Here is an 11,148-nt window from a genome sequence, read left to right as displayed (position 1 = left end):
TGATCATGATAATGATAATGTAAGTTCATTAAGTGTTACAGTTAAAATGCAGAGTAATACAAAGAAAACATGCTGTTAGATAAAAGTAAAATACTTTTGTTTTAAGAAAGGGAGATGTAATGATATCAGCAAATAGTGATGGTATTTGCCTGTTTGATTATGATGCCTTACCAGCATATTTGCCTGATTGATTATTTATGCCTGACCAGCAGAGGGCATGTGAGAGACAAGCAGTTTAGTTTTAGTTTCATTTTAGATGGATCTCTAAGATGGTGTCTCCTGTAATGCTGTTAACTGAGTTGAACATACTTTAGATAAAAAGTCATTCTCTTTCATGAATGTGTCATCATTGAACCCACATAGAAATCAATACAATCATCACCATGAAAATTGCAGTGGTTCAATGAGAAAGCCCATCTTCTCAGGGTAACTAAGGGTAGGCAATAAATATGTCACTTGCTTCTCAAGAATAACATAAAACTCATTTTAAAAAAAAACCTTATCTGGCCATAATATGGCCTAATGTGAAGTTTAGGAAGCTTCCCTTTAACTGTAGAATTGATTCGCAAAGAGTTCTATGATTAATAAAGCTTTCAACAGCAGAAGGTAACTGTTTTATTCAGTTGCTTATTGAAGTCGCAGGCACAGTATAAACAAAAGGACACACACATGACATATTTCAGTGTTTTAGAATTGACTCTAAAACACATCTCAAATAAAATCTTTAATTCCATCAATGCAAGATGAAAGCAGTTAACTTCTTTAGGTGAATAATAAAAATGTACATAACATTTAGTACACGTGGAACCATTTCCTAAATATTAACAAAACACATAATTTCTGTTTAAATTCATAGACATAAATCCATAGTTCTCATAACAAATGAATGAGTTTGGCATTTCCTTCTGGTTGGTGAGAGCCTTCAGACAATAATTCTATTATCTTGCACATTGCCTCAGGTGACATCCCACTCATTTACAGAGTACTTTCAAAGCAGATGTCCACTCTGATTTGATGAACCTTTTGAGAGACAATTATATTTATCAACTATTATATTTGGATCTTCTTCAAGGTACGACAAAATAATCAAATGTATTCTTGCTGGCTAACCTGAAAACAATAGACTTGAGACAGCCAACCAGATGGTCATAGGCTTCAGACAGCTGCCAGTCACTTGCCACACTGTTGGCAGCCAATTTTGCCAGTTCTAAACTAAGCTACTAGATGCAGCATCCATTCAATATGGATTGAACGCTGGGATGAAATTGTTGGTGTACAGACACATTTCCCCAGCGGCATACTGGCACAGAAAACCCCTCTCCAACTCAATTTTGTGGTTGCTTGACTCTGGAAGTAAAGTAATAGTTTTTGCCAATTCAAACTCAAAATCCCTGTCCCAGCATTAAACAAAGCTGCCTGGAGTGGCAACACAATTACCAGCAAGATGATGTTGGCAGGGTAACATTGGGCACAAATGACATCTGCCACTTTGCATAAAATGCTAAATAGCTTAGTGGAGCTGTCACACTGTGAGAGACCAAGTAAATAGGGCCAGTTCTGCTCATATTGGTTATATTGGGGGTCTAAAACAGGCTCTACTGTTTTTCCTCTCCCATGCCACGTGTACATGGAGTATATTTAATTAGAAACTTCCATTGCACCAATTGTTGATCGATCCTGCTGGGATCAGTCCTCTGTCAGTGATTCGAGCAGTCTCACTGTTATATCACATGACAACTATCTTATGCACTGTACTCATTTTGTCATGAATCTCCCTAATTAAAATAGCAGAATTATGGAGACCATTTTCATCTATTCTAATTTTTAATATCCTACAAATGTGGCTTGTTCAGACTTCTTAAAATTAGAATGAAAACAAATTTGGCAAAATAATCTGTATAGCAAAAAGGAATAAGATTGATACTGTGCCGAATTAGTAGCTGACTGAATATTTGAATCGCTAGGATTTTTTGTAGTTGGATGCATTGCTTTGTTCAACATGAATACAGCAAGTCTCCTTATTATGCCAATTAAATGAATAAATTATTGTTTGGGAATGAGTGCCACAAGCAGAAATTATGTACAAAACTCTACGATGTATGTAATGCACTGCTACAGAATGTTGCAATACAGCTCCAGCAAGTCTTGTATTCTTGGCATAAACACGGAGGTATGGCCTGAGTGGTAGCAACTCCTGCAGTGTTGATCTGGTTATAATTTTACAGCACTGTCGTGTCACTGAATTCTGTCTATCCCTTTATTAGTACAAGAACTTAAAAATAGAAATTGCAGTGTAACCAAAATCTGTATTACACTGCCTGTTTCAGCATTAAATGTTCCATTGGGAAAAAAGAATTTAACATGTAACAATGTGGTATAAATAACTTCATTGTAAAATGCTATTCTATTGTAGTTCCTGACCTATGAACTGCATTGAAAAAAACATTGCCACTAGAACAAACATATCCTGTTATTTTTAAGTATTTTCCATATTAATCCGTTTCCAATGTATTCCTTTGAGAACGACCAAAAAGATTCTCCTTTTGTTGATAAATATTTCCAAATTAAAACCAAATCAGAAGCCGTTAAATTACTTGGGGCTGCATCTGTTCTGTCCTGATCGTTTCTTGGCTTCAGCATCTGCTTGTCTGCCCATGGGCTGCCATATCAATTGCCTGAGATGTCGCTCTTCTCCCAGACCCAAACTTCTGTTCTGAGGGCATGGTTTAATTTTGTGCATCGCCACTCCACGTCCAAGGGCTTTCATTTCAATTCCCCGTGCTGCCACTTTTCTTTCCCTGAAGCACTGCTCCCACTCTCAGCCGCCATTCCTCTGCTATTTCCCAATTGACGATGGGTTGAGTTCCTGCTCCCATGCTGCTCTAGCTCTTCAATCATTCCTGTAGTGTGTAATTCTGCAGCCAATCTGGATACGAGTTAATGTGCAGCACTGCTTTACCAACTCACCATCAACAATAACTTGTACTTCTACATGCAGACCTTCCTTAAAACCTACATCTTCGATCAAGCTTTTGATCATGTTCTCGTAGCATGTCCTTCTTTGACTTGGCACCAATTTTTTCCCCTTTTGCCACTGTGAAGTGCCTCGAGACATTTTTCTACACTAAAAGTATGAAATAATTGCAAGTTATTGAAGAGGGAATATTGGCAGCCATTTCCCCAGCTGTACCGCAGAAGTCTTCACTTCCACCCCTTCCAGGTGATACACAAAACACTCCGACAACTGCCCTTTGAAAAATTAAGCCTTGAATATGCATTTTCCAGTTATTAATCACTTCTGATCTCCCATATTTTTTGGACATAGGAAGCAAACTGATGAGGTAAAAAGTGAATACAAAAGAGAAAATCATAATAGCAAAAAGAACAGTTCACAACATTTGAAAATGAAAAACAATTAAAAGCAGTGTAATTCTCCATTGTTACATTATGTTAAACATCAAATCTAATGTGGCCATGGTCCCTTTAAAGATCCCGGCTGAAAACGCGTCACAAATGACTTCACCAGATCCGCTCAATCTCATTGGGCCAGGTAACGCACTGGGCGGGCTTAATAGGCCCCATTAAGGGAAAGTCATTTTCAGCAACGAAATGGAGCCAGCAGCGGGGTCGCGACCTGCCATGCCGACCGACCGCACCGGACCCGCCCAGGTAGGCAAAATTCCGGCCATACAATAATGATTTCCATGGATAATGAAAGGAAAATACTGGCTTAGTGAAATAAAACTAAGGTACTGAAAGACCCACGTGGTGCTTCTTTTAGATTATTGATTTTCTGCTCTTCACTTACATTTTTAACTTGTCAAAATGAAGATCTTGTAAAGTCTTCTGAAGACCGTGGGAAAAACTTTTTGTCTTCACAATCTGGCACAGCAGATTGCCTGCCCATTCTAGAACCTGCTCAGTTTTCATTCCATTGACTTCATATGACATCTATAATGGGCCGTCAAACTGCTCCGCCTGATTGCTGCCCAGGAGGTGAAGACAAAAATGTACCCCCTTAGGGCAACTGCAGCAGTATCACAGAATGGAAGGAGAAGGAGTAACACAAGCTGCCAGCATCTTTTCTTCAGGGAGTGAGACCTCCACTGGATCCAAAAACACAGCACCGCAAATTGTTTACACATAAAATAGTCCCGATAAATCTATTTCCGCATTGATAGTATACTATAATTTAGTTAGTAAAACATGTTTAATAGCAACAACGTTATTTAACCAAAAATAATGATGTAAAAAATTGCTCTTAAATCACTATTAATAGCTAATAAGCATTTAGCAGCTACTCGGTTTTTATAAAATGTATCTTTTCATTGTCTTTTTCTCATTCTCAGGATGTGAATGAAACAATCCAACAGCTTTATAGTCACTTTTACTGCTTTTAGGTTTTTATTTCTGGATTATTATTTTTTTTAAACTGAATTCAAGTTCTGAAACTGCCATGCTGGAATTATTGGTCCAGTAACATAACCACTACACTATGATACAATAGCCAATGTTGCAGTTAAAAGTGGCTTTACTGACCTGACTATAAGTCTATATAGGAACAAAGTGATGTTATGTTACCATCAAGATGGGCTGTTAAATGATTGGACTGTAATGTGTAAGGTACCTTTACTTTTCCCTGTACAACATTTAAAGTCACACCAGACTATATATATTCATTATAAACATTATAGTGGGATGTGAACAGATCCTTTTTGATGGTAATCTATCCAACATGTTTAAGGTTCCAATCACTTGCATTCTAGTGGATTTCACAATATTTAAATTTTTCAGTTTCCAGTAAAATTATAACATGCAGGATCAGCAAAATACTCAAACAGAACAGGGCAACAACAGTAACAACTTACATTTATCGACTACATCCCAGGCACAAGAGCAAAAAAGAAAGAAATGGACACTGCCGTGGTGGGAGAAATTAGGAGGTGACTGAAAGCTTGGTCAAAATAATGGCTTTAAAGCCAGTATTTGCAGCAATGCAACCTTTTACAATGCTGTTTTTGCATTTTTGGTTTACCTTTTCTAGGGGTTTTCATTCCATTAATTTGCAGGTGATGTCTGACCATAGAAACATAATGCAAGTCAGTGCTCATTATTCAGGCAACATCCATAATGCCTTCATTATGAGACAGTCAACAATGCCAGCGTATATGAAGGCTCATATTAGATGGCTACTGGAAGACCAGGGCAATCCTCTGCCATCTCACTGAGAAACCCCTGAACACCAATGAAATGTAACTACATTGAAGCACATAACTCAACTAGAACTTGTAGAACTCAAGCAAAGTTTCTGTGGTTTGGAACACTCAGGTGTGGACTTCTCTGTAGCCCTGTAAAGGTGGCCAAAATAAACACCATCTGCTGCATGTTGCATAGCTTTGCTATACAAAGAGGTGTCAGCATGCAACAGGATGAAGCGGGCCATGATACAATAGTAGAAGAGGAGGAAATAAGAGCAGAGTTACAGCCTGGAAGATTCTTTGCTAACTGTTTCCAGCAACTTCCAGATCCTTTTACAAGTATTGCAGATAAATAAAACACTATACAGCATACTCAAACAAGCTGTACATTTCCATCTACTGTAGTTCAACTAGCATCTTACACCATCTTACTATCAGCTGTAACCTTGCAAACAGAAGCAGTCTGTACTAAAGAGAAATAAAGTGCTCGAAATGTATTACTTGATATTTATATATGTTTTTACTGTCTACCATTGTGCTTTGGTGGATATGTGATTGCCCTGACTGAAAGCAGCTTCATTGTTCCTCTCTCCCGCCATGTCTCAGGTTCTGGACATGTCTACAGCATACATTTAGGTGAGGTGTGTGAATCCTACTGTCGGAGCTCTCTCAAACCAAACTCCATATCAGTCAAGTCAGGATGGAACAGTGAGAACCCAAGGTCTCCACTGCGTGAGTCACAGCATTTGTGAAAGAACCTGTGTCAGCATTTGTCCCTCTGGCCTCCCTGCGGATGCCCGTGAAGTATCCACAATCCTGTCAAGTAACCATACGAAGCACTGTGGTTGCTTCAGAGGCCAGAGGTACATTCCTGCATATTCACCAACACCCCTTGAAGCTGTTTGTCATTGCACGAAAGAATGTCAGAACGGGCTTGTGGTCATCCAATAACTGTCTTCTGAAGTGACTGTTGGCGCCTGCCTGATCACTGATAGTCCAGTAGGATACCAATGCCTTGCATATGCATCTGGCAAATGCAACAGGCTGGATGCTTGGGCAGTTGTCTGCTGTCCCTCTGTTGTCACTTCCACTTACTACTCCTTACTTATGATCAGTGTTTTATCTGATACATCCTCCTTAAACTCACTATTTAAATGCCATGGGGTGCTTGGCTCTGACGGTGTTTGCAGCAAGTGGTATGTGTGGTACAACATGCTGTGAAGTGCTCTGTTCCTGGCTGCCGCCAGCTGATTCTGTCTCATTTTGGGAAAAGCCTACAGGAAGAGAAAAAAAGTGTTATTTTGGTTTCAGATGTAACAGAGATAAGATACCGACATAATGTGTGCCATGTTACTGTTATGCAGTGTATGCTTCCATGCTACTAAGTGAGAGTGAGTAAAGGTCACAATGAGAGCAAGAAAAGGATACTTGCTAGGAAGATGCATTCTGCCTCCAAACATTCCTTCCTCTATTTCTCCATGGATTTAGGGTTAAATATGTCTGTGGCCACCTCCTGAAATTGCATCAGTTGTGGTGGTCCACTGCCTGTGTACATTGTGGTTGTGAGCAGCCTTTTCCTGAAAGTGCACTCAAGTCATCCAGATGCTAGAAATTGGCAGGCACCCAGACATCCCTCCTAGTGTGAATGAAACCAAGGCAGCGTGCATGTAGGTTCTAGTGATAGTGTAGGTTTGGAGCACACTTTTTTCACATTTCTGTGTCACAGTACAATGTCTTTGGGTGTGGTCTAGAAACATTGCACCTTGCATTTTCTACAATTGTATATAGAAAAGGAAAAAGCTTGTTTAGATAATTTGCATGGCACCGAGGTGTTGCAACTCACAAGTTTGTTTTATGCCTGAATGTTAATAAAAGTATGCACATTTATTTTGACACTCTTGACCATCTTTTTTTCTTATTTGTATCCAGGTCCTATGGATCTCTAACACTCCACGGACTCTCTCTACTACCTCCATCCAGGCAGCTAACCCAACACCTCTGCTTTTATTGGGAAGTAGCCTTCTGCTCCAAGGAATGTTTTCCTCCTTTGCATCTCCTGCAAGAGCACCTACAATGCATCTACCTGAACAGGGGCAGTTTTCCACACATTGTCCCCTGGCTCCATTGCAGCTTCAAATACACAAAGTAGCATTTTCCCCTTGAAGGGTGAGTAGCAGCCTTCAAGAGCTGCTGCCTCACTTTTCCACATGCTGGGAAAGTATTACAATCAGTGGGGCCAGCTTCACAATTTTCAGCGAGGCCAGCCCTGAAAATTCACATTGCAATTTTGGGACTTAAATGTAAGCATTGAACCCAGAACAAAATTGCTTTAAACATCTTTTTCCAGGCTAGTTAAATAATAAGAGTCCATTTGAAATAATTTTTGATGCAATCAAATTCTCAAATAGCAGGTTTTGAAATTCCACCGGTGTTGCGCTTGGTCTCCGCTATTTCCAAGAAATTTCTGAATGTTTTGTAAGAGGCAGAATCTCTATCTGACCCTTACAAGCCAAAGGGCAGACCCAGACATGGGGTCTCCCTACATTTGGAGTTTCCACTCCTCAGGCTGCACTGGGACCTAGTGCATCAGTGGAGGCTGGTATACTGAGTGAGTTGAGGCCATAAGGGCACATGGGGTCCCACCGGTGGAGTCCATGACCAACAAATGCCGTGGGTCCCCGTAGAGGATTATAAAAAAAGTTAAAGGCTGATTTGCCGCCCCCCCCCCCCCTATCGGGGACTGGGGGGGGATCATGGCTGAGGTTGGGGGTGGGGGAATCTGGGCAACCACCTGGTGCCATCCTAGTGTAACCTCAGTAAAATGGAATTGAACTTTTAGACCTCATGGTACTGGCAACATCTGCAGAAGATTTTTGGAATGTTAACATATACAAGGATTGCATTTTATGAGAGAAATTGGACCCAACATCAACAGGCACTAATTGTGAACACCCTGATATAATTATATTGTTGTATTTCCCACAGCAATATAACTAAATGATAAATAATACTATTCACTGGCAAGATCCATGTCCAGGTAAATAGAATGGAAATCAAAGATGGAACAATTAATGTGTGCTAGAATGTATTGATCCATATCTAGTCTACAGGCTATTTTTCTACCCTTGCTTTTAAATGTTAAAGTTACTAGCAGTGTGGATTGGCTGCCTGTTATAGAAACCATCTGATTTTCATTACAATTAATGTTGATGGAAATTAAAACCATGTGGTTTCTAGAATGGATGGCTGATCCACAACGCTAGTTTTACACCCAGGCAGCAAGTTTTATGCTATTTAAATTAGAGCTGCACAATGGAAAGTAATGGAAAACCCAGATCATTTCATGAAAGTGCAGAGAATGTTATCACTGCTCCTCCATGTTGGTTCTTAAAACACTGTAAAACAAGAATCATTTTAACATTAAGACATCGATTGTGGGCAATAACAAACAGGTCGGCAATATTAACAAATTACATTGTGGCAGCAACCAGTCCCTATAGAAGCAAGCCAGTTTCATACACTGAATGGTAAGTGCACATCACACTAAAATATTCTATTTTACAGCAGTTTGTAAAGGCATTTTGAACAAAGGTTTTAATTTATACAGCTGACTGATGCTCACTACAAACATAAATGGTACTGGGCCGGATTCTCCGTCTCGTCCTGCCAGGAAGCTTTGGTAGAATTTTGAATGTTTTTGGCATGAATTCCATACAGGACTCACGGAATTTCTTAATACGCCAGCAGTAGATGATGGGATTGAAGACTGATTTCAGGTAAGTGAGCCACAAGACCCAAATGCTGACAGTATAGAAGGATTGACTGTGATAAAAGTTCTCGCTGAAAACAGAGAGTAAACTGTACACTGTGTACGGCAACCAGCAAAAAGAAAAGCCAATGAAGAGGATTAAAATAGTCGTGAAGGCTCGGGTTTTAAAGCTCATATCAACGTTTATTTGATGAGGGCGCTGCAAGCCCATTAATCCTAGCTTGCTCACTTGGCTCAAGCAGAGGCTGTCCGCATGGTTGTGGATCCGCACGGCATTCCTTCGCACTGTGTTCAGAATGCAGAGATAAGAGTATAGCATCACACTGAAAGGAACAAAAAAAATAGTAACCAGCAAGAGCACTGCATAAATGCGGTCAGCCCCAGCCTCTGTGTAGCCCAGAACGCACTGGGGTGCCCGAGTAGGTACTTCCACCGCAGTCCAGCCAATCACCGATGGAAACGAAATACAAAAAGAAACTGCCCATGAAATGACAATCATTATTTTGGCACGATGAGGATTCAGCTTGTCTTGCCGCTGCACAATGATCAAATAGCGATCAACGCTGATTATCAGAAGTATTGCCACACCTTCCAGGACAAAAAACCAGTAAAGCATAGCAGATATCCGGCAAAAATAACTTCCAAAGATCCACTCAACTGTTATGATGGTGACCGTGGTAAAAGGCATGCACATCAAAGACAGCATGATGTCAGAAAATGCAAGGGTTGCTAAAAGCAGGTTGATTGCCGAGCGCATTGCAGGCTTCTGGTACACAATTAAACACACAATTGCATTGCCAAGGAAACCAATTGCAATCATTGACATCATAACTATTGCTAGTAATATCCTTAAAATGATGGGAAGATTTGTCTTGCCTGAATTCACAGTTAGACTTGTTGCATTCAAAAGCTCAGGGACACAGCTCTCTAAAAGAGTGCGATTACATCCCATTGTCATGGGGTATGTGCTGCTCATTCACTTCTTAGCTAAAAATGAACTCTATTACATTTCACATGTTCACACGGATTATAGAGTTTAAAGATAGACCAGATTCTTAGGAAATGAAAATCCTTTGCAACTGAATATAATGGAGTGCAGGGACATCTTGATCTGAATTGTCGTCCTTACAATTTCCAGCATATTGTTAGCCGCATCACAATTTCCAATGTGCACTTCATCACCTAGGGGCAATAAACAAAAAGAAAATTAATCATTTTTCTTAATTTTATTTTTTAGGTTCTCTCACCAATTTAAGTTCATAATCTTCCAAACTCATTCACACTCAAACTTTCCATAATTTCCCCAGTATCTTTTTACAAAGCTAGACTACAATTTCTAGATCAAGTGTTTTATAAACCAAAACCTGCATCTCTGTTCTCTGCTGATGCATGGGAAGCATGGTCCAGGTCAAACAACCTGAAATTGTGGTAAATCACTCACTGAAGAATTTATGGGATGCCCACCACATTCTCCCATTATCTTAGAAGGCAGGAAATACCACATCACTACATTACTGTGTACAGGCTAAAAGTACTCATCTAGTTTAATTTACAGACGAACATATACAGAAGTGGTAAGATTGGCAATATACTAAAGATCAATAATCAAATATTTACTTTATATAAACAGGGTTGACTGTTTAAAAACAAAGATGGCATCCATAAATTCCTACAACACTTCTCAGCAAGGGGGTCTTAAAAATGACAGTAAAAATGTAAGATTATTTCTTATGGCATTGTTATTGCCCCTATACAGAGAGGCTTAGAAACCTGAAGATCCAAAAAGGATCCCTGGATGGTCATTTTTTAAAAACTGGCCCGGAATTTGCAGTTAGCAGCAAAGTGAAGCCATTCGCCGCTGGCCCCAAAGTAAGTTTCACACAAGGATCTCGCAATCCCTGTGTCGAGAACTTTGGGTTTTCCGACATTCAATTCAAATCAACAGAGGTTAGTGGGGATCCCAAATAACAACAGAAAATGCTGGAAAAACTCAGCAGGCCAGGGCAGTATGTGGAGAGAGAAACAGAGTTAACGTTTCAAGTCGATGACCCTTCGTCAGAACTACACTTAGTGGGGATCCCCTTGTGCGAGCTGCTGTGACGTCAACAGGCTGTCTAAGCAGCCAATCAAGATGCAGAATTCTCAGAGCCAGCCAACAAGGAAGTGAGTAAGCTCTTAATA

At 39.9% G+C, this 11,148-nt stretch overlaps 1 protein-coding gene across 1 annotated transcript; it reads right to left on the bottom strand.

Annotated features, from left to right (window-relative positions):
- Positions 1-705: 705 nt before the first annotated feature.
- On the bottom strand, positions 706-10,669 carry gpr45 (G protein-coupled receptor 45). Its single transcript, XM_085998977.1, has one exon. The coding sequence runs from the start codon at positions 9,941-9,943 to the stop codon at positions 8,798-8,800; it is 1,146 nt and encodes a 381-aa protein (XP_085855103.1). The 5' UTR covers positions 9,944-10,669; the 3' UTR covers positions 706-8,797.
- Between the last annotated feature and the right edge of the window lie 479 nt (positions 10,670-11,148).

Source organism: Somniosus microcephalus, chromosome 10, assembly GCF_052327205.1.
Source record: "Somniosus microcephalus isolate GS21.2 chromosome 10, FLI_Smic_1.0, whole genome shotgun sequence".
Taxonomy (NCBI): Eukaryota; Metazoa; Chordata; class Chondrichthyes; order Squaliformes; family Somniosidae; genus Somniosus; species Somniosus microcephalus.
Note: the sequence above shows the minus strand (reverse complement) of the source record. Positions and strands in the feature narration are given on the sequence as shown.